This window comes from Leuciscus leuciscus, assembly GCF_965113295.1.
Source record: "Leuciscus leuciscus genome assembly, chromosome: 18".
Lineage (NCBI taxonomy): Eukaryota > Metazoa > Chordata > Actinopteri > Cypriniformes > Leuciscidae > Leuciscus > Leuciscus leuciscus.
This window is the reverse complement of record NC_138742.1, coordinates 22561774-22586292: the sequence shown is the minus strand read 5'-3', so window position 1 is coordinate 22586292 and position 24519 is coordinate 22561774. Positions and strand designations below refer to the sequence as shown.

Sequence of the window (24519 nt, the reverse complement as noted above, 5' to 3'; positions counted from 1 at the left end):
GTAAAAGTATGAAGTATCAAGTTCAACAGTTAAAGTTACAAGCCACTGTACAAGACAGTGAATAATTTGTGAATATCTGGACAAATTCCAAGCATTGCGTTATTGGCACTTTTGGGCCCCACCTAACGTGTACAAAAAAAATTACAGCTTTCATGTCCAGACAATGCAAAACACACTCGGTATGACTAACCGATCAACGATTCACTTTTCTTTGTTGCTCAGTCTGGTGATGCCACACAAAACCTGAATTAAGTCGAGACGATTTTTATGGTTCTTCATGACTGTTGCGTGCCAGACTGTATGATCTTATTCAAGTGAGATCTTAGATAAAACCAAAGGCACATGAATGTGTGGCTTTAACACAAAAGCGTTTTAGTGAAGGCAAAGCATTTAGAGTTTTTTAGAGAATGCTCTTTGGAGAAATGTCTTGAGATAAATATGTGCATAAAACAATGTCTATTGAAGGAAAGGTATCCACACAGGCATCAGAGGAAGGAAGACAGAAGACAAGGAATTGGACTGGTCTGATTTTATTAAGGTCTTACTAAGGCTATGTTCACACTATCAGTCCAAATCCATTTTTTTTGCATATCTGATTGAAATTCGATTAGAAGTGTGAATGGAAGTCTATATAGAGTGTTTTTTTTTTCTGTAAGAAATACAGACTGAAATGTTCTTCAAATGTTCCTCCTGCAATCATACTTTAGAGTCAGTTTTATAATATCACTTGTCCTGTTTTATGTTTTTTCGGTTTTAATGCAAATGTTACACAATGTCGTGCCTGAGACGTTGTTGCTGCACCATTTTAATTGTTTGGCCTTTTTTTTATCCTCTTGTGATAGACTGATATTCTATTTTGTCTAAATAAATAACAAATAAAACAGTAAAGACTAAAATGAATCATTTCAAATTCTATCAAGTGAATTTAGGCATCATCAAATTTTAATGTTCAGTATGAAAAATTGATATTTATTCTGATCATTTTTTATCAAGCTTGTATATTTAAGTTCAGTAATTTCACTTAAATGGCAATGCAAATTACCTATTAATTGTCATTTAAGTGAAATTATTGAACTTAAATATACAAGCTTGATAAAAACGATCATTCTAGAAGAAAATTTCAGATGGCACTTAGAGGCTTTTGCATCTGAACTCTTCATTTATTGATTCCGATCTTTTTTTAGATGGTCCATTTTAGACATTCTACTGAGTTTAATTAACTTTGCAACTACATGTCAACTAACTCTTATTAGAGATTAGTAGACTGTCTGCTTAATATCAGCAAACACTTTAGTTTGCGCTTGTATCACGTGATAGATTGCATTGTATACATTCTAAGAAGATGCTGGGGTGAAACTACTAAAACTAACTCAACATCTGACAAAGACTTGACAGTGTCACTGTTCAGATCAATGGATTAACGATGGGCTGTGCTATTTAAAAAAATGCACTGGGGGCCAAAATGCCATGTAAAAAATGTTTATTAGAGTGACTCCTGAATTTTTACAAAGAAATATACCTGTTTTTCCCCTCGGTAACAAGTGGCTTTGCTTATAGAGGCCCCTGCTAATGTATTAGCACTCTCATGTCATGACATTCTCTCTTCCTGCTCTACTTTGTCTGATAAATATTTACATGGTTTCTACATTAATCTCTCAGACCTGTCCACTTCAGCAGCAAGTCTGCAGTTCTAAACCATTTAAACATGATAAGGGTGATACTGACATGCTAACAAAAGCAGCACACGTTGCTAAATAATGCCACCTAAGGACAGCTACAAAAATAACCACACTGCTCTCGCAGGCACCAAGTACTGTTGTGAGTTCTGACACTTACTTGTAACTATCAATATGAAAACACTGCAGTATACATTCTCATTAAAGTTTGCGCCATGTGTTTTATTAAGAGATAACATAAAAATCTACTTTGCATGCAACTGCATCAGCCCTCTGGGAACCACAGAACAAGGTGGTGAAGTAGTGTTCGTGACAGAGCCATTGAGGTGAGAGAACAGTAGCTTGATTGTTTGACTGGAAAGAGGACCCTGCAGGTCACAATGGCTTTCAGGACGAGCGCCAAGCTTCAACATTCAAGCTCTTCATCAAATATTCCCCTATTTCATACTCCTGCACGCTGCTTAAAGCAAACAGAGAGCCCTGTCCCTTCCAAATTCATGAAATATGCATGGAGTTGTTTAGTTTGCCATGCGTTAATTTATAGAATGCCATCTGGCCAATAACTATGGTGTTTTGGATTACAGAGCACTAGTAAAATACAAAAGTTTTGTAGTAGATGCAAAAAGAGAATGTGTAGAATTTCAGGAAGTTTTGAGCTTGTTTTTCTACTCCCTGTTCCTTCTTAATCTCTTCACTTTATGTGAGTGTGTGTGTGCATGTAAGGTAGGGTGTGGCCCTCTCTGCTGAAAGTACTCCCATACCAGCCTAGCAAGATGGGTGTATGTATCACTTGGAGAGAGGCGAAAGGACAGGAGCCTGAGGCTGAAAAAGGAGTGGCCAGATGAGCCCCTCCCGTGGCACAAGAGGTATAAAAGCTCCTGCACTCATTGAAGAAGGCACTTAGAGGGATTTAACTTTCCTCTTAGTGAGCTCACCTGCTCTGGATCTCTCTGTCTCCTCCTGTTCCTTTTCTGTCCGATCCTCACCCCCTAATAGACAACAGCAGTCATGACTTCGATCAAAACTTCCTACACTTCCAGTGGTGGAAGCATGAGCGGCGGCTTTGGTGGTGGAGGTGTTAGGAAGAGCTTCTCCAGCATGTCTGCCAGCGCAGCACCCATGGGCGGCAGGATGAGCTCTGTGTCATTCCGTCGCTCCGGCGGTGGTGGTGGCGGTGGCGGTGGCGGAGGTTTTGGAGGAGGATCTGGACAAAGCTACAGCTACAGCATTGGCGGCGGTGGAGGTCAAGGAGGTGGCTACGGCGGTGGTTCTGGATTCGGCGGTGGTTCTGGATTCGGCGGAGGTGGAGGTGGATTCGGCGGTGGTGGATTCGGCGGTGGTGGATTCGGCGGTGGTGGTGCAGGATATGGCGGAGGTGGTGGTGGATTTGGTGGAGGATTCGGTCAGGGCGGTATGGCACCCATCACAGCTGTCACAGTCAACCAGAGCCTCCTAGCTCCATTGAACCTAGACATCGACCCCAACATCCAAGCTGTCCGCACCCAGGAGAAAGAGCAGATCAAGAACCTCAACAACCGCTTTGCTTCCTTCATTGACAAGGTTAGTCTTCTCTTTGCAAACATACACAGCTGCACAACACAACAATCTGATCTTGCACATCTGACATTTTGACTATTCATTTGAACGTTTGGTTTATGTGCGCACATTTCAAGGGCCTTCATATGATCTGGGTTCTGCTCATTAAATATTTCACAGCCAGTCACTTGCACCCAGAAATCCTGCAAGTGTCAGATTCAGTGTAACAGTAAGCACACACAGTAGGTGACTGGGTGCCATTGCATATTGCATACTGCATTGCATCATTATCACTCAGCTTCAGTCAAGCAGTCAAAGTCTATATCTTAGCACAGGTTTGAGTTGCTTTCCTTGTATACACTTGTTCTTGTTCTTTGATGGTGAGTTTGGAAACCCAAGCCAGATGAGATCCAATGACTGATCCAATCCAAATAAGGGCATGGATCAAGTTTTTCTTCTATCCCTATGGCAGCAATGCAGTATCATCTTTAACTCTTACTCAAAGTAATACCTGGCATAAAAAGGTCCTAAAAGTCTCATTGCTGTAACTTCATGTAGGTCTTAATAATCAGTTTATTTTTTTCTTAAACAAACCTAGTTTCCTATTTTGGATAGTTTTCCTACCTTTGGGTAGTTCACTATGTGACCACACCTTGTAAATTTCACCCCCACTGTAGGTGCTACGCCCATTTGTATGATTCTGACGAGATATGGTCAGCAATCATGTAGCTCAAATAACTACTGATGTCATCACTGCTTTGTTCTTTTCATGTGAATCCTGCAAGTTTAAAGTAATTGTAATTTTGTAAATTGTAATTGTGATGTTGTACACATTAGTAATTATATTCCATGAATATGCAGAAGGGTGGGTACAGTTAGCACCTGAGGGCAAAGGCGTGCCACTTCATCTCTGTTAAGGCTTGCCATTTGGCACAGGTCTCCTAGGAGCCTCGCCTTTATGCCAGGAGGGAAACATTGTTTTAATAGCACAGAGAGTCTAAACATGTTGTGGTGTCATATTTATGATCTCAAAGGGGAGTGTTCATATTAACAAGACAGTTACACCAAGAAGTTGTGCTGGATAACACGGCATGTCACATGCTATTTTTTTTTTTTTTTTGCCAAAGGTGTGTCAATACAAGTCTGGATATGCAATAAGAGGTGTGCTTGATAATTACTATAGAAGACACATCCTGTGGCATAAGTAATGGCATATCAAAAGGTCCTGATGCCTTCTTTTCCTAAAAAAGCCATATATTCAAATCCTTTATTGGTTTATTTCAAATACAGGTGCGCTTCCTAGAACAGCAGAACAAAGTGCTTGAGACAAAATGGAGTTTACTGCAGGACCAGACTGCCACCCGCTCCAACATCGACGCCATGTTCGAGGCCTACATCTCCAACCTGCGCAGACAGCTTGATGGACTTGGTAATGAGAAGATGAAGCTAGAAGGAGAGATGAAGAACATGCAGAATTTGGTGGAGGACTTCAAGAACAAGTAAGTACAGTAGTTGTGCAAGAACATTTTCAGGGTTCTATGAACCACACTTTGTGTGAATGGTATAATTTCACAATGAATTTGCTAAAATGGAAAACTTATCTTTGCAGATATGAGGATGAAATCAACAAGCGTGCTGCAGTGGAAAACGAATTTGTCCTGCTCAAGAAGGTAATACCTTTGGATGCTTTCTTGGCCCCCTGGTTATATTTTTACAATTATTTTGATTGTAGAGTCCACCCATTATATTGAGCTTTGTACATTTCTTCATAGGATGTTGACGCTGCTTACATGAACAAGGTTGAGCTTGAGGCCAAGGTTGATTCCCTTCAAGATGAAATCAACTTCCTTAGAGCCATCTTTGAGGAGGTGAGCGTTTGATGGAACTATATGATGACTGCAATGCTAGTTTTCAATGTTAGATTTATCTCAATGCCTTATACCTTATCCTTGCAATTTTAGGAGCTGCGCGAACTCCAGGGACAGATCAAAGACACATCAGTCATTGTGGAAATGGACAATAGTCGCAACCTGGACATGGATTCCATCGTTGCCGAGGTCCGTGCTCAGTATGAGGATATTGCCAACCGCAGCCGCGCTGAGGCCGAGTCGTGGTACAAACAGAAGGTGAGAAAAAGACTTTCAAGCATCAAACAAACACTATTTTTAATCAACCAACTGACAGATCCTAATGACAATGTCTCTCTTTTCACCTTCTAGTTCGAGGAGATGCAGTCATCTGCCGGCAAATATGGAGATGACCTTCGCAACACCAAGGCTGAAATTGCTGAGCTGAACCGCATGATCAGCAGACTTCAGAATGAAATTGAAGCTGTCAAGGGACAAGTAAGTAGTCTTTTAGTCTTTAGTGTTAGTCTTTGGATGAGGTTTTGGCCTGAATTAGATTGCCAACCAAATCCTTAGTGTGTACTAAGTGTACTTTCAAATAAAGGTTTATCCAATTATCAAAACGTGCATGTTATGTTGGGAATAATGTAAAGGAGTTCCTACAGAAGAGGACAGGAATAATGTAAAAGTGCTGCTGAAAACTAAAGTTGTAATGTCTTTTTTGAATTGCTCAGCGTGCCAACCTGGAATCTCAAATCGCTGAAGCTGAGGAACGTGGAGAACTGGCAGTGAAGGATGCCAAGCTCCGCATTAAGGAACTGGAGGAGGCCCTGCAAAGAGCAAAGCAGGATATGGCGCGCCAGGTGCGTGAGTACCAGGAGCTCATGAATGTCAAACTGGCCTTGGACATTGAGATCGCAACCTACAGGAAGCTTCTGGAAGGAGAAGAGACCAGGTCAGTCACTTTTCTAATTTGAAAGCTTAAGTATGTTTTTTTTTCTCTCTCTTGAAAATTCGTCTTTATATAGACATTGACATTTCTTGTCTTTTCTTTTTGTCAGGATTGCTTCTGGTGGCAGTTCTGCAACCATCCACATTCAGGAGTCCAGCAGTAAGCTTACTATATTTTTTATCTTTACCTTAGATAAAAAGACATTATCAGCACATAATTTGCAGTAATAAATTGCATTGGTGTTCGGTATAACTAATGTCTTTGTTTGTTGTTTTACAGGTGGTGGTGGCGGCGGCGGCGGCGGCGGCTACGGATTCGGTGGTGGCAGCAGCTACGGTGGTGGCAGCAGCTACGGTGGTGGCAGCAGCTACGGTGGTGGCGGCGGCGGCTTCGGTGGCGGCAGTGGCTTCGGTGGTGGCAGCGGCGGCGGCGGCGGCGGCTTTGGATATGGCGGTGGCTCCAGCATGAGCATGAGTGGCGGCGGCGGCGGTGGTGGTCAAATCTCAATGTCCCGCTCCTCTGTAGTGCAGTCCAGCCAGAAGCGCCGCTTCTAAACCCTCCCTAATATCATCTACCACCTGAGCAACAATATCTTTTCACTCAACATTTCAATGTTCATTCATTCTTTTATGCGTTTAACCCCCAAATCCACAGTGACCCAAAGAGACTCTAATGTCAAAGTGTTATATACTGTACCTGCAGAACGGCTTGTCACATTCACCGTGATGTTTTTGATTCTAGTTGTTTCCTCTTGGCATCACTCCTCATCCAGAGTACAAATTGTCCTTTAGGGGATGCACAATCGGAAAAGAGCTAATCAGAGAGACAAAGCATGGAGCTCAAGTATTTTTTCGGGCTGAATAGCTTTTGTTGCTCTGTCACAGCATGTAAGCATTAAATGCACATAAAATAAATGGCTTTTCAACTGACTTAAAATTCCTTGTCACTACAACCAGCATTTATTATGCTTCTGCTTCATTATAGTGCAACAAAAGCTACTCATTTGAGATTTTACTTCCCACAGAGAGGAGTAACTTTTACTTTTTTCTTTCCCTGATTTTGGATGATGAGCTGTTCTGTCAAAATTGTTGTAATCATCCAACCATGTACCACATGGAAACATCAATAAATCAGGGTTATATACAATCACTTGTCTTCAGTTTTTATTTCATCGACCTTTCTATTTTACACAACATAGGAAAACACAAATGCAACTTAAATTGATAATTTAATCATAACTGCTATAGAGTACGGGTATATGAGTCAATGACAGTAGTGTCCTCAATCAAGAAAAGGAATATAAAAAACAAAGTAGTCTATGGTTTCAAACACCTTTTATACCATTTTCACAAAAAAATTTAATCTAAAAATACTAGGTAAAAAGTGATAACAGATTTAACTTAAATATTAAATACATGTGAGTGTACACATATCAATCATTACTTTAAAAATATTTTATATATATATATATATATATATATATAAAATTATATTACAAATTAATTAATAATTGTCCTTAAGATTTGGTGAGCTGCAAACAAATTATTTTTTTATTTTTTTCAAAAATTTCATTCTTTTAATTAGCTGTTTTGTCTTCATTATTATAACAGGACAGTTGTATCACCCTGAAATGTTTGACCCATATTTAGAATTCATCCTTGCAAACATAATATTCGGATTGCAGACAAACAGCATCAGACAAAAAAAACAAAAAAAAAACAAACATGGATCAATAACAAAATGTACCAAAACATACAACAAAGGTACCATAGTAACACCACAGTATTCTTTTAAATACCTTGAGGACTATGTTTTTTAAGGGACAAAGTTGCAAGACTAGCAATTCTAAATACATTTTTTTTTTTTTAATCAGCATGAAATAATATATTACAACCCGAAATCCAAAAGTTTGGAACATTTTGTAAAATGCAATAAAATCAATAATCTATGATTTGTTAATTCTCTTTAATCTTTATTTAAATGACAAAAGTTTATAATAGTAATAATAATAAAGATTTTGGCTGCAACACACTCCAAAAAAGTTGGGACAGAGGCTAAATAAAAGTGGAAAGCTTATAGAATATCCAAATTAAACACTTATGAAACAGTCCAATAAGTATAATAAGTAGGTGAACTGGTAATAGGTGAGGGTATTATTTATAATCATAATCATTTGTTAACAAACAAGTATTCATTACTTCAATGAGCTCATTGTTTCTGCATTAAAATTATAACATTGTTTAAATAAATACATTTTTAGCTAACTGTGATTTTGTATAAAATACATAACTTAGACAGTTACCTCTGATAACAGAACACTCTAAATTGTAATATGGACTCATGCACTTTCTGTAAAGCTGCTTTGAAATTATGTGTATTGTGAAAAGCGCTATACAAATAAACGTTGAATATTATAATTGAGTGTAAAAGGAGCATCTCAGTCTTTACAAGCAAAGATGGTCATGGCTCATCACTTTGTGCCAAATATCATGAGAGAATTGTCAAACAATTCAAAAATTACATTTCTAAATGCAAGATTTAGGTCTCTCACCTTCTACCATACATAATATTGTGAAAAGATTCAGGGAATCCACAATCCAGAGAAATCTCAGTACATGTAAGGAGAACCTGAATGTTTGATAAACCATCATGCTACTCTGTTAAATACAGCCACATGGGTTCGGGAGTACTTTGGAAAACCATTGTCACTTCTGAGTCTGCTACTGCATCCAGAAATGCCACATGAGTCTCTGTTACACAGAGAGAAAGCTATACATCTGTTCAATGCAGAAATGCTGGCGAGTTCTCTTGGCCCGAGCTCATCTCAGATGATCCAAAACACAGTGGAAATATGAGCTGCGGTCAGATGAGTCCACATGGAGCATCCAGACTTTCATCAGCGACAGGTGCAAAAGCAAACATCTGTCATAGTATGGGGGCGCATCAGTGCAAACGGCATGGGTGACTTGCATATGTGTGAAGGTACAATATGTGGAGACATATTGGGATTATAGAGACATTTAATGGCATCAAGATGACATCATTCCTGGGAACCAAGACAATGCTAGGTCTCATTGTATGCTAAAACAGAGTGGTTTCTAGACTCTCTACACCATATGTGCTTGAGTGCCTGCCTGCAGTCCAGATCTGTCTCTTATTGAAAATGTATGGCCCATCATGAAAAGGAGAATGAGAACCACAGACTGCTGAGCAGCTGACTTTTATAAGGCGAAATTGGGCCAAAATTTGCAAAACTTCAACAATTATTACCCTCAATTCCCAAATATTTAATTAAAAGGAAAGGTGATGTGAAACGTTGGGCAACATACCTCTGTCTGTCCCAACTTTTTTTGAAGAGTGTTGCAACCATCAAAATCAAATTTCGCTACACGAAATACGTTAGTCAGTGAAAACTTTGAAACTCTTTTCTTTGTACTTTTGTCAGTTAAATAAATGTTAAAGAGAATTAACATGTGACAGATTCTTGATTTTCTTGCATTTTACAATACGTCCCAACTTTTCAGGGTTGTACAAGAGCATTTCTTATTCTAGATCCATAAATGTGGCCTGTTACAGACTGTGGGGAACAAATGTAAAAGGTTTCAAAAAGAAAATCTAAAAACTCATATCCATCACTGTTCTGAATATTGACTAGGTTAGGACATGTCGCTGGTGCAATAGGGGAAAATGACACACCTCTGGTGGTGATCGTCGTCACCTCAAGAGTGGAAAGGGCAACAATACACTCAGAAAACAAGCGGGTTACAAAAGTACACTTCAGGGAGTTAAATATCGCCGCTAAATGTACACTACACATGAAACATGTGTTGGCTAAACAGATAAACACTACCCAAACACAATTCCAAACACGTTCCCATAGGACCTAAAACCACACCTGACAGAGCAGAGACAACATATCTGGTTACAACAGGCAAACTAAGCTTCCATTCAATGAGGGTTTAGCTAGCAGGTCAGTTAGTATTACTCGTACTCCTTTAAAAGACAATTCTGTTGTTGTTTAAGTGGATAAACCTGATAAAATTGTCCTTTGAGAGATAACTACCCTCTGTTGAAAGCCGTTGATTGATTTATCAGAGTGAAGACCTCGCGAGCAGGTCAAATAATACCAATACAAACAAACCTGATACAGCTTCTTGTCACACTATTATCACGCAGATCCAAAATCAAATATACATCTTTAACGGTGCAGGAAATATCAAAGCAGCTCGGAATTGTTCAATGGAAACTTGTAACTTAAAATTACTAACTTTACTTACTAGCCTACCTAATAGCGTCCCCTAATGGATATTTGTCAAACTTTTACTACGTCTAACGCTCGATTGTTTATTAAAGAAAATGGGTTAATGTAAGGGGTTCATGGAAAAGTTCATGGAAAATATATATTTAAAAACCTGCAAGCAAAAAAAAAAAAAAAAAAAAAAAAGTAAAAAGAAATAAAACAAGTAAAAATACAACAAACAAATACATGAGTAAATAAATTAAAATTAGGTTAGGAGTAGAAAAGTAAACACAGCTAAAAATGTAATTAAAATAAACTACATATTTTCCTAATAATATTTTAGATATTTTTTATAATATTAATATCACATTATAAATTGAGTCTTAATAGCTACAAGAAACTATAGATCAATGCCTTTTAAATTAAATTTTAGGATGATGATCCTCACATGAGGATAAACAGTTAATATTCAATGTCGATATAGCTTATACTTAAAGGTATAGCGGAGGATCTTTCCAAATTTTAGATAAGACCCGCCCTCTCCACTTTTTGAAAAGTTTGATTGATTCACCAGAATGATTGACAATTAGGAGGACCAATAGTTTAGACTACCCACCAGGAAGTAAAACATCCTCCGCTATACCTTTAATTTTAAGGTGCTAGTATTACAGTGTAATTATACATAAGTACTGAGTAATAAAAATTAAGTACATGTACTTACTATTCATGGGTTTCATCAGGTCCCTTTCCACAGGTGTATAAAATCAAGCACCTAGATTATGAATGCAGACTGCATTGTGCTTGATTAATACACCTGTGGAAAGGGACCTGATGAAACCCATGAATAGGGCCAGGATATGGGTTAATTGCATGTAATTATGCATCATTTATAGGTATTACTACATATAAAATCTATAACACTGTAAAATAAAGTGTTACCTCAATATAATATTATTTTAAAAGTCAATATAATATAATTTTATATAATATAATATAAAGACAGCACAAAGACATCCACAAAAAAAATAATCTTTTATTTGTTACACTTTTATATTTCCTCATTTCATTATTTTAAAATACTTGAGTACATTCTTTAAAAGTTTGTTTACACACTTGATGTAGTCAATATCTATGTTTGAAGATAGCCAGTTAAGTGTTTGATAACAAAAAAGGATTTATATCTAGATATCTAGTAAACTGTGCTTGATAACAACAGGTGTTAAAGATATCTAATGGTGTTTGATAAAAGAAGCGAACAATAGTTCATCAGTGTCTGTAATTCTTTAGAGTGCTGTCCTGGTGATGTAAAGATGAGGTATTATGTTGCAGTCACTCTGGGGTTGTCTGGGTCAAATGTCATGATCTCCATGTGGATGAGACCTGTGAGACATAAAAAAGGCAGAGTAGCTTTAAATATAAATATACCTCAATTTAGAAATCTATTTAAAGCAGGTTCAACAGAGTGCCAGAGTACAGAAGACATTTTAAATGTTAAATAAGACAAGAGTTGTGTGTGTGTGTGTGTGTGTATGTGTGTGTGTGTGTGTGTGTGTGTGTGTGTGTGTGTGTGTGTGTGTGTGTGTGTGTGTGTGTGTGTGTGTGTGTGTGTGTGTGTGTGCTCTCACTCTTCCATTCGCTGACGGCCAGATCCAGACTCTCAAAAGAATCATCGTATGCTGGAGACACAGGCTCGTTTTCAGGGTCATGGAACTCAGACAGATATGGATGTGAAAGACCGTTTTTTGCTGTAAGTCTGACCTCCGGATCCAAAACCAGCATGCCTTCCAACAGATCGATGGCTGTAGATGGAACACACATTAAATCAAAGCTGAATTACAGTTAAAGATGCAACAGATGGGACAAGCTTTTATACAGGCTTAACAAAGCCAAAATAATAACAGCCATCATAGCAATATAGTAGCTAATGTAGTAGTCTACCACTAGAGGGCGACTTTTACCCATTCAAAACAATGCAATATCACACACATTAAGCTGTTAGTTAATAATTACTGGGTGCTATTGGAATTAGATTTCAAATGTTTATGAAAGTGAAATCAATATGGGAGTTGTGAACATACCAGTAGGATCCAAACCAGAAAAGACCTCTTTGAAAGCCTTTTTCTTTTGGACTGGAAGTGAGCGGACATATGACTGAGCCTGCCAACACATCAATACAATTAAGACAAACAGACTTGAAAAATATTCCTAAAATGGACAATAACAGATGTCTGACGGTGTGTGCCTACATCTTTGCTTTGCATTTTCATAACAAGCGTTGAGTTTGGTGTGCCTGTCAGGCTGAGTATCTTCTTCAGCTGGTCGATACCTAAACAATAACGTTAAGGAATAGGCACTCTTTTGCTTGACAGACATATTTAAAAAGCGAGGAAAGAGAAAGGATACTGTCACTGCCTGGGAAAAGCACCTCTCCTGTTATCATCTCGGCCAGGATGCAGCCAGCAGACCAAACATCAACTGAACAAAGAACAGTCAAATTGTGACAAAAGACTACAGTGACTTAAAGGAATACTCTACCGAAAAATGAAAATTCTGTCATCATATAGTCACCCTCATGTTGTTTCAAACCAGTATGAATTTCTTTCTTCTGCTGAACAGAAAGGAAGATATCTAGAAGAATGTGAGTAACCAGACAGTTTTAGATACCATTGACTTCCATAGTAGGAAAAAAATATACTATGGAAGTCAATGGTATCTAAAACTGTCTGGTTACTCACATTCTTCTAGATATCTTCCTTTCTGTTCAGCAGAAGAAAGAAATTCATACAGGTTTGAAACAACATGAGGGTGACTATATGATGACAGAATTTTCATTTTTCGGTGGAGTATCCCTTTAAAACTCGCCTTTTACATTGTGTTTTTGTTTTACTGTCTTCCTTATGGCAGCCTCATAATTAATTAACTTAATTAAATCGCCTTTTACACAATGTGTTGGGCGGGTCAATAATTAAAGGGTCAAAGGTCACCTGTTTGAGTATAATGCATCCAGTTGAAAATGACTTCGGGGGCTCTGTACCAGCGTGTCACCACATAGCCCGTCATCTCAGTTTCCGCGTGTCTTGCCAGTCCAAAGTCCAGAATCTAACAAATAGTGTAAGAAACAGGCCACATAAGCCACTTTTCCACCATCGGACCAAACCTTTCTTATTGCTTAAAGGGATACGCAGAGAAGGAGACAAGAGGCCGTTTTTTGAATGGATGTCAATGGAGGAGAGGCTTCACCATGCTAAAAAAACCCCCACTTTTGTGAGGAAATAGCTTATAATTTAATGAATCGACAGCTTGTCCGCCAATCTTCAGCATGTTTGCTCTTAGACATTACACACTCTTAAATGATTCAGTTTACGGGACTTCTCATTCATTTCTATGGTATCTGCAAACAGTGATCGACTGTTGCACAACTCTGAAACCAAATTCAATGACATGAAGGCTGTACTGTGATTGGTTGTCAAGAAACACCTGATCCAAGTTAGCCGTTACACTTTTTCCAATGGTAGAGCCACGTATCTCCCAATAACAATACCATCTCTGGCGTTACTGACAGACTGGGAAGAGAGGTGCGGCAACAATGTCAAATATGTGAAAAATATTGTTTTAAACATTCAAGCATGAAAACCTATTCTAGTAGAGTACCAAAGCAAAATCAATACTCTGAAAAAGGGCATAATATGGCCTCTTTAAATAAATGTAAAAAATTGTCAAGGAATGAGGAAAGGTTTTATGAGGGGAAAAAGCAGTAGTGAAACAGATGATCATTTTTGTAATATTATTTGTAATATATTTACTATTATTTCGCTGATCATTTATTTTATGATCATTATGTTTACCTTTAATTCACAGTTTTCATCCACTGCGAGGTTACCAGGCTTAAGATCCTGAAACAAGATACTAGTGTCATTTCATCATGTTTTATCAGGGACTGCATTTACTTGCACAAAAATATTCCAAAGTTAATCAGAATTTGGTCATATTCTGATTATTTAAGTGTCATGGATATAAATGAACCTAATATATTATTTACAATTTTACAAACATTAAAAGAAACAATGAGCAACAGTGCATTTGTAATAATCTCATGACTATATTTTGCATTTAATCATGCTTTTATTTGTTACTGTTACGGACACACTATATATATACATATATACACACACACACACACACACACACACACACACACACTACAGTTAAATAGTTTAGGCTCAGTAAGATTTTTTTCAAAGAAACTAGTACCTTTATTCAGCAAGGATGCATTCAATTTATTTATTAAGACATTTATAATGTTAAAAAGGATTATAATTTCAAATAAATGTTGTTCTTTTGAACCTTATATTCATCAAAGAGTCTCGTAATTAAATAAATCAGCACAACTGATTTCAACATTTACAATATCAGAAATGTATCTTGAGCATCAAATCATCATATAAGAATGATTTCTGAAGGATCATGTGACACTGAAGACTGGAGTAATGATGCTGAAAATACAGCTTTGCATCACAGGAATAAATTACATTTCAAAATATATTAAAATAGAAAACAGTTATTTTAATTTGTATTAATATTTCACAATATTTCTGTTTTTACTGTATCAAATAAATGCAAACTTGGTGAGCAAAAAATACTTTTTTTTTCAAAAACATAAAAACAATCTTCCCAACCCCAAACTTTTGAACGGTAGTGTATATTTATGACTATAATAAACAGGCAATATTTACTCTACATAGTACATACCCGATGAATAATCCCAGCAGAATGGATATACTAAGGAAAATCATATTATTAGCAGCAATATCATTCAATATTCATATTTCAAAGCCATCAATAAGTGGTATACAAGGAAGTTAGTGTATGACATCTATCGAAGGCATCAAGAACAGAAATACAGAAGAATGAAAGAGTTTCAATGAATAGAAATAAGGCAGACCTTGAGTCCTCGAAGTATCTGATAGAACAGGTATATGATGACTTTGTGGGTTAATTGTTTCTTCTTCATTATGTGGCTAAGATCCTGAGCTACAAATGGCATCACCATATAGCTGGGGGAAGAACATTAGAAAATGTAAGCATTTCCGTATCACTGAAGTTTGTAAATTAGTGAAGCTGGAGTTAAAAAATAATAAATAAAAAAAAAAAAAAAAAAAAAAAATCACACAAATCAACTTTAAATGGCCATAAAACCTCTGTATGGAGCACATCCTCTCACTCACACACAAACACATCCACAAACATGCATGCATGCACTGCATCCCTCAGCCTGTCATGACAAGCGCAAGATTTCTGCACAGGAATGCATTCTGCTCATCCCCACACTCACAAAGTATCAAATTTCTCCAGCGAGGAATGAGGGGTGAAGACATTAAGGAGGCAGATCACCTACAGGAAGAAAAATACATTCAGAAATAGTACGTGCATTACCAATTAATGAATTGTTAAACATCATTCATTATGATTCGACGGACAATATAATTCATCCCAAGAATGGAAGAACGGCACATACAGTATTTGTTAGTTTTCTTTTTGCTTCTCGCATAATAGAAGTATATGACAGACCATAGAACTTTAAAGTGAATAATATTAGAAGACTGATCAGGGGACAAATTGCAAAAATGTACTATAACTGTGGAATATATCACCTCAAATCATACATCTTCACCTAGTGAATGTCATGGTGATGGGAAAAAATCATTATATCATTGCTTTTCCAAGCAAATGCAAAATTTATCAGGGGAATGCAAAAGCATTGAAATAATAGTGTTTTCCTCCCATCTATTTTTTTTTTTTTTGCCATTACCATGATTAAATTTTTTTCAAGGTCAACAATTTGACCAGATTAGTGTTCTGTTTATACTCCTCCCATAAAGTGTGTCCAATCTTTAGATCATCTTAAAAGGATAGTTCACTTTGAAATTAATTTTTGGTATGTTTTAGCTTACCTCAAGGGCATCCAAGATGTAGGTGTCTTTTTTTCCGCAGAAGTTTCAATTTTTATATTTTTAGGTCAAACCGTTCTTGTCTGTCAGTCATATAATGCAGGTCGATGGTCACTGTCTCAAAACACAAGCACAGAGTCCAAATTAAAACAATTCCCCGTCGTCCAAATTAAACAATTCCCCATCGTAAGTACACTTTGATGGCCTAAGACACGAAACGAGCGGTTTGTGTGAGAAAACGAACAGTATTTATATCGTTTTTACCACTTATACACAGCCATGTCGAAGTGATCTGATCTGACGTGTGTGCAGACTGGTGCATAGATATATACACACTAGATGTCGCCTTAAAGACATTCGTTCCAATGAACTGCCGTAGACAAGGCGACCTCTAGTGTGTATATATCTATGCACCAGTCTGCACACACGTCAGATCAGATCACTCGGACATGTCTGCGTATAAGTGGTAAAAACGATATAAATACTGTTCGTTTTCTCACACAAACCGCTCGTTTCGTGTCTTAGGCCATCAATGTGTACTTACGATGGGGAATTGTTTAATTTGGACGACGGGGAATTGTTTTAATTTGGACTCTGTGCTTGTGTTTTGAGACCGTGACCATAGACCTGCATTATATGACTGACAGACAAGAACGGTTTGACCTAAAAATATCAAAATTGAAACTACTGCGGAAAAAAAGACACCTACATCTTGGATGCCCTTGAGGTAAGCTAAAACATACCAAAAATTAATTTCAAAGTGAACTATCCCTTTAAGACCAAACCTCACTAACAGATTTGGATTTAAAGGGATAGTTCACCGAAATTTTTTAATTCTGTCAATAATTATTCACGCTCAATTTCTTCCTACTGTTGAACATAAAGGAAGATATTTAGAAGAATGTTGGTAACTAAACAGCTGCTGTTCCCCATTGACTTCCATAATATAAAATACATTACAGTGAAAGTCAATGGGGACCAGAAACTGTTTGGTTAAAAACATTCTTCTAAATATCATATTCTTTGTTCAGAACAAGCAAGAAATTAATAACATTTTTGGAACAACATGAGGGTGAGTAAATGATGACAGAATGATCATTTTTGGGTGGACTATCCCTTTAAAAGGAATATTGATCTTCTTAACTGACTGTATTCAATTACACTTGTCATGACCACACAAATTTATGCAGACATGAATGTACTTTTGTGCTTGATCCCATAAGTGCTGCTTGCAGATAAATGTTTATTTGCTGTTGTTTAAAAAAATCATTAACTTTGCCCTTTAAAAAACATTTAAAACAAATAACAATGCATTTGTAATTCCAGTGACTTAACTGGAATTTGAAAAGAGGATAACATATTGCATATATTATTCTTAAACCACTTGCTTGAAACCTGCATCAGTGTGAGGTCAAGTTAGTGTGAGGTTTACTAAACACAGAAACCAGTTTGAGAAGATAAAGGGGGGCTTTCACAACAGTAGTATCATGAAATCTTTTCATTCTCTTTCAATTGACAGAAGGATTATGATGCTATAACAAACTACATGCATACAAAACAAATGTTAAAGCTCTGGTCTAAATGATGGATGAAAGTTAATTAATTATGAGGCTGCCATAAGGAAGACAGTAAAACAAAAAAACAATGTAAATAGTCCAGAAACATACAATATTTAATCCTATCCTAGATTTAATTTGAGACTTACATTGTCGTGTTGGATGTGACGGAGCAGCCGGAGCTCTCTGTAGGCGCGTTTAGCATGGGTCAGAGACTGGAATGGTCTGTAAAGCTTTTTAATGGCGACCCTTTCCTTTGTCTTCTGGTCGACTGCAGAACTGCACAGAAGTTATCATTAGGAACCCTCACATCACACATTCATTTGACATGAAATTAATTTTCACAGAAAAATCATATCATACATTTATCATACAGCTAAAAAACTAAAATATATTTTCACTATATTAAATCACGGTATAAATAAATGTTATAGAACTTAGAGCTAAAGATGTCGCTTTTCCTTGTTCACTTTCCTGTTATTATTACATATTTTATAAGAAATTATGTATAATTTTACTGTTTGATAATAAAGGATGTGCATTTGATTGTTACATTTTTAGTTCATGCGTATATTTAAATAATAATAATAAAAAAAGTTGCTGCCTTACATTTTTTAAGTACAATCAACTTGGATGTTTAAGTCATTTCAACTTAAATTACATGAAACTGACTTTAAAAAATGAGCTGAATCTTAGATAATTTATTTTTTTAAAGTTGCTATATACTATATAGGCTATTGTGTATACAGTTAATATACAGTTAATATACAGCTAAAGGCCATGACTTAAAAATTGTGTTTTATATATATTTTTAAATAGCTTTTATTTTATTTGTTTGGACATTTTTATATTATCACAAGGTCTGATTCCAATATCAAAACAAATGTGGTATTTAAAGCATATTCTTTTCATTTGAATTGTTTTATGGTTGTTTTAACATCTGGCAAAAGGACAGTTGGAGATTAGCTAATACTGGCACATCATTAATGTGTATTGTCCTAATAAATTAATAAAAGTATAGAGGCTCATATAACTGAAGAGAGCTATATTGATTGAGACAGTGTCAGTATTTTGGTGGAATTTCTGTTATCAGCAAACGTGATGAAACCTGTCCCTCAGGTATGTGAGTCCACAGCTGTTTATTTTACCTAAGGCTCTCTCACTCTCAAGTCTGTCATATATGCATATAGCAAATCATATTACTGAATCTCTACATCTGCATAATGAACATAACAGTAGTTTGTGGTGCTCGACAGTGTTTGTAAAAACAATGATGCATTATGCAAACTCAAGACATAGAATCTACAACACTACTTTACTGTTAATGTACTGTTTCCTCTTAGAATAGTCGAAATTGAATAGGGCTTTGTTCATATGCTTCATATTCCAAATCAGTTCCAGAATTTGGCATATAGGCTATATAAATCCCCTTTATATCTATGTATAAAACACTTTAATAGGCTACAGGCTATATAAATCCCCTTTATATCTATGTATAAAACACTTTAATAGGCTATAGGCTATATAAATATTTTAATATCTCTTATTTGCACAACGCCATAATATAATTTTCACTTATCATGTGGAGTATAACCCCCCCTTAGCATATATAAGCTCCCTTTTCTCATATATAAATCTGACCTACAGTAGCATAAGCCCCCTTTCTTACCATACAGTCCCATAGGCTCCAGAGCCAACGGGCTTGAGTGAGGTGTATCGGTCAGGAACATCCCATGTAGTTTTCTGGATCTCCAGGCTGTGGAATCCCGTTTTCAGAGGTGAAGCCATGGAGACGTGCACCTTATCCTTCGTGTCCACTTCCTTAGAAGCGCACTGTTCGACCACTCGGATTGATCACCGTGACCCAGGTGAGCGCCAGACAGAGTCGCGAGGACACGCCCACCTCCACCGTCACGTGATGAAGGTGAGGGTCCTTGTGTTCTGCTCAACCAACATAACAACAAAAATGATTATGACAGTTATTATTTGTCTTTTGCGTCGAATAAACCTGACTGTCGTCTGTCTTTATTCCTCAACAACAACGTGTTGAACTTCCAGGAAGTTGAGGGTTTTATTGACCTCTCTAGGCTACCATAAAAAATGTAATAGATTAAGTCACTGAACAAAATATCAGGAAGAATTTGAAAGCTCTTTGAGGGAGATTCCATTTAGAGCCATAATAACTGTATAACTATTGTGTTTTGGTAGAAACTATGACAGCTTTTTGTACTGGAAAATATTAAAATATTTGTCCTAATAGCTAGGCCTATTTGCTGCACCTTCTGATAAGACTATGTAGGTTTTAAAACATATAATATCGTATAAACACATACGGTAGTCGGTAGGCTATGTTTACACGACAACGATGTAGGCTAGATAAAAACGGAAACGTTTTTCGTAAAGACGACAACGTTGTCAAGACGATCCCCGTTCACACATCCGTGAAAACAACTAAAAACTCTGTAGCCAGTGGTGTAGTCTACGTGATACGCAGGTATACGCCGTATACTATTGGAAAGGCCAAGGATTTCCGTATACCCACTTAAAAAAGCGTGAGGATACGTAACAACTTCGTTTTGGGTCAGAACTTTCGCACTTTCATTCATAAATTCATCCCGTCTGTGTTTGCGAATCGCGGAATCCAGTCACAAATGGAACTTGCTGTATAAAGCAGAAAGTCACGAAATTTGACATTTTTTAATGAATAAATCAAAAGTATGGCTGTACAAGGAATCAAATCTCGATATGGACTAGTGTCTGTGAATATTAAAGTTCAAAGAGACTGCAATTGTTCTACGCGTCTCTGGGAATGAGCACACACACACACACTGAAGCACACGGTGACGCTCGTGGTGTTTTCAGCGTTTCACTGTATTGAGACCTATTTTTTACAGTCTATGATTGAGACATGATGTAGGCTACACATGTGCACTTCATCGCAGAGCTGCTATGAGGGTCACTTCACGAGAATTTCACCATTTCATTTGATAAAATATCGTCATTCGTTCGTATCATATACAGACAGAAACTGTAATGTCTTTACGACAACCTGTCAAAATAAAAGTTCGGTATAACTTGAAGAAATTATAACAGAAATATATTACTGTTGCACAGTAGAGTATACTTCAAGTAGGCCTAATAATAATAATAATAATAATAATAATAATAGTCTATTAAAACACACAGAAACTCAAATGTCTACAACCATTTGGGGGGGGGGGGGGGGGGGGGGGGGGGTGGTATCACAGTATACTCACTACAAAAAACTTGACTACACCACTGTCTATTGTTTTTTTTGTTTTTGTTTTTTTTAAAGTACAATGATACATAATCATTAAAAGTAAAAAATAAAATAAAATATAAAGTAAAATAAATAAAACAATGCCAGAGGACAAGAAAAAAATTATAACAAACAACAGAAAAAGGGTGCTACTTCATACAACATCATACCTGCTTACAATGCTATAAGCTCTGATTACCTTTTTACTTGTGCAATTACACAAAACAGAACAATAAAGCTTGAAATAATTTTTAAAGCAAGAAAAGTTAGGTTTGGAGTCAGACCATTTCATTTTATTAATGTGAAACTTTCCCATTAATATTAACAATTGTATGAAGTATGCCTTATCTGTCTCAATCCCATGATCAATGAAGTGTATCGTTATGTCAAATATACTCAGCTGCAAATCCGCTGTATTGTTTTATTCATGCCAGGCCAGTAGTTGGCGATGTCACTTTGTGATAATGCTCATGACAACACAGTTTTGCACAAATTCGCATTTTTGTAGTTTACAAAGAGAAAAACTTGCAGTTTGAAATTTTTGTAGTTTACAAAGAGAAAAACTTGCAGTTTGAAACCCTTTTTCAAAAGTTTGGCCCCCTTGCAGTTTGAAACTTTTTTTTTAAAGTTTGGTCCCCTTGTAGTCCATTATAACATCTACAAAGACAGCCTGCATGCTTTCAATATGGAACTAGGCAAAGCTAGACAGACTTTCTTCTCAAATATTATAAACAGCAATTTAAACAACACACGCACTCTTTTTGCTACTGTAGAGAGACTGACAAACCCCCCAAGCCAGATTCCTAGTGAAATGCTCTCAAACAGCAAGTGCAGTGAGTTTGCTTCTTTCTTCTCTGAGAAAATCAATAATATCAGAAAGGTGATCAGCACATCCTTGAGTTGCACTGGGGTCAGACAGATCAGACCACCTGAGAAAGTAGTTACTATGTCTGACTTCAAAGAAATTGATGGCAACATTTTGGAAGAAACCGTACAACACATGCGCCCTTGACACACTTCCCACATCTTTCTTCAAAATTGTGCTAAACAGTTTAGAAGCAGATCTTCTAGAAGTGGTAAATGCCTCACTTCTCTCTGGGAGTTTTCCAAACTCCCTGAAAACTGCAGTTGTCAAGCCCCTCCTGAAAAAGAGCAATCTGGATAAGACCATATTAAGCAACTATAGACCGATCTCAAATCTTCCTTTCATAGGCAAGATCATTGAAAAAGTTGTCTTCAATCAGCTGAACAAATTCTTAAGCTCGAATGGATACTTTGACAATTTTCAATCTGGTTTCCGACCGCACCACAGCACAGAGACAGCGCTCATAAAGATAATAAACGATATTCGCTTAAATACTGATTCAGGAAAATTATCAGTGCTGGTACTACTCGACCTCAGTGCTGCATTTGACACTGTCGATCACAACATACTTCTGGACAGGCTGGAAAACTGGGTGGGGCTTTCTGGGATAGTCCTAAAATGGTTCAGGTCATACTTAGATGGGAGAGGTTATTATGTGAGTATAGGAGACCATAAGTCTGAGTCTTGATCCATGGAGACATCCATGACATGCGGAGTCCCTCAAGGCTCAATTCTTGCGCCACTCCTGTTCAACCTGTATATGCTCCCAATGAGCCAAATAATGAGAAATAACCAAATTGCTTACCACAGCTATGCAGACGACACACAGCTGTACTTAGCCCTATCGCCCAATGATTACAGCCCCATTGACTCCTTGTGCCGATGCATTGACGAAGTCAACAGTTGGATGTGTCAAAACTTTCTTCAATTAAACAAAGACAAAACTGAAGTTATTGCGTTTGGAAACAAAGATGAAGTTCTCAAAGTGAACGCATACCTTCACTCTAGGGGTAAAACAACTAAACATCAAGTCAGGAATCTTGGTGTGACACTAGAGTCAGACCTTAGTTTCAGTAGTCATGTCAAAGCAATAACTAAATCAGCATACTATCATCTGAAAAATATTGCAAGAATTAGATGCTTTGTTTCCAGACAAGACTTAGAGAAACTTGTGCATGCTTTCATCACCAGCAGGGTGGATTATTGTAATGGACTCCTCACTGGCCTTCCCAAAAAGACCATAAGACAGTTGCAGCTCATACAGAACGCTGCCGCCAGGATTCTGAGCAGAACCAGAAAATATGAACATATCACACCAGTCCTCAGGTCTTTACACTGGCTCCCAGTTAGATTTAGGATTGATTTTAAAGTATTATTACTGGTATATAAATCATTCAATGGCCTAGGACCTCAATACATTGCAGATATGCTCACTGAATATAAACCCAACAGATCACTCAGATCATTAGGATCATATCAGCTAGAAATACCAAGGGTTCACTCTAAACATGGTGAGTCTGCTTTTAGCTATTATGCCAGCCGCAGCTGGAACCAGCTTCCAGAAGAGATCAGATGTGCTCCTACAGTGGTCACATTCAAATCCAGACTCAAAACACTTCTGTTTAGCTGTGCATTTACTGAATGAGCACTGTGCCGCTGTTCGTCCGACTGTTTGTACTGTACTGTATTTTACTCTATTTTTCTAAACTGTTTTAATTATTCTTATTTCTTTTAATTATTTTAATTTCTCCTATGTCAGCAGGGCATTTAGCCCGAAACTGTAAATGCCCACTCAGAAGGTGATAATGTGAAAGTGATTAATGTGGGTTTGAAAGTAGAACAGTATTTAAATGACGATATTAAAGTTTTCGTCTGAGAAAGAATGTGAACGCAGTGCTAAAGTGCTAAAGAAAGTGAAAAGAACGTGTGAGTAAATGAGGGAGAAAAGAAAGTTAAAGGAAAGTTGATAGATGGAAGTCGTAAGAAGATTGAAGGTTAAAAGAAGGTTGAAAGATTTAAGTCTTAAGGGAATCCTTTGAAAGAAAGATCTATAATAAATATTCTTTTTTATTTTTTAAAAGTACTGTATTTTATTTTATTTTTCTAAACTGTTTTAATTATTCTTATTTCTTTTCATTATTTAAATTTCTTCTATGTAAAGCACTTTGAATTGCCATTGTGTATGAAATGTGCTATATAAATAAACTTGCCTTGCCTTGCCTTGCCTAAACTCAGTTGTCGTGTAAATGAACGGCCAAAACACATAAAAAGTTTTCCATTTTTAGTTGAAAACGGTGTCGTGTAAACAGACCCCTCAGTTGTCATACTTATTACTTTAATCTGTATTTCTCTGGGTATAGCTTTATGTTAAAAGTGCAGCAGGGCACTATTTGTCACACTATTTGGGTTATGCTGTCACAATTGAACCTTTTAAACCATCCGTTATAGACTTTTGAACAAAATGCATAGTTATACGTAGCCTATATAGACTACAGTTCAAATTTTTTGCAAGATTTCTTTTTAAGGAAATTAATTTAATTCTTTAAAGGGATACTCCACTTTTTTTTTTGGAAATAGGCTCATTTTACAACTCCCCCAGAGTTAAACAGTTGAGTCTTA

At 36.9% G+C, this 24519-nt stretch overlaps 2 protein-coding genes and 1 long non-coding RNA gene across 3 annotated transcripts; 2 read left to right on the top strand and 1 right to left on the bottom strand.

Moving 5' to 3' along the window:
* The first annotated feature begins 2566 nt into the window (after positions 1-2566).
* On the top strand, positions 2567-7157 carry krt5 (keratin 5). Its single transcript, XM_082145131.1, has 9 exons — positions 2567-3236; positions 4503-4711; positions 4822-4882; positions 4985-5080; positions 5174-5338; positions 5432-5557; positions 5794-6014; positions 6121-6170; positions 6291-7157. Exons 1-9 carry the CDS (start codon positions 2685-2687, stop codon positions 6563-6565), a joined length of 1755 nt encoding a protein of 584 aa, XP_082001257.1. The 5' UTR covers positions 2567-2684; the 3' UTR covers positions 6566-7157.
* Positions 7158-11199: 4042 nt separating this feature from the next.
* On the bottom strand, positions 11200-19735 carry LOC309480618 (mitogen-activated protein kinase 14A). The gene is made up of 12 exons (XM_082145228.1): positions 19425-19735; positions 17905-18034; positions 15584-15642; positions 15194-15305; positions 15001-15030; positions 14097-14144; positions 13236-13350; positions 12655-12726; positions 12498-12577; positions 12330-12408; positions 11877-12050; positions 11200-11631 (listed from the first exon to the last, which is right to left on the bottom strand). Exons 1-12 carry the CDS (start codon positions 19541-19543, stop codon positions 11570-11572), a joined length of 1080 nt encoding a protein of 359 aa, XP_082001354.1. The 5' UTR covers positions 19544-19735; the 3' UTR covers positions 11200-11569.
* A 1943-nt stretch (positions 19736-21678) lies between these two features.
* On the top strand, positions 21679-24115 carry LOC309480714. The gene is made up of 3 exons (XR_014199748.1): positions 21679-22559; positions 22598-23148; positions 23220-24115. It is a non-coding gene; the product is annotated as an uncharacterized lncRNA (long non-coding RNA).
* The last annotated feature ends 404 nt before the right edge of the window (positions 24116-24519 follow it).

Coding starts and splice junctions, on each gene's coding strand:
- LOC309480618 (XM_082145228.1), bottom strand. CDS start 19,543: ATGGCTTCACCTCTGAAAACGGGATTCCACAGCCTGGAGATCCAGAAA. Junction 13,351..14,096: donor ATGAAAACTGTGAATTAAAG/GTAAACATAATG, acceptor ACTATTTGTTAG/ATTCTGGACTTTGGACTGGC. Junction 12,727..13,235: donor GATGCATTATACTCAAACAG/GTGACCTTTGAC, acceptor TTCTTTGTTCAG/TTGATGTTTGGTCTGCTGGC.
- krt5 (XM_082145131.1), top strand. CDS start 2,685: ATGACTTCGATCAAAACTTCCTACACTTCCAGTGGTGGAAGCATGAGC. Junction 5,081..5,173: donor TTAGAGCCATCTTTGAGGAG/GTGAGCGTTTGA, acceptor TTGCAATTTTAG/GAGCTGCGCGAACTCCAGGG. Junction 5,339..5,431: donor AGTCGTGGTACAAACAGAAG/GTGAGAAAAAGA, acceptor TTCACCTTCTAG/TTCGAGGAGATGCAGTCATC.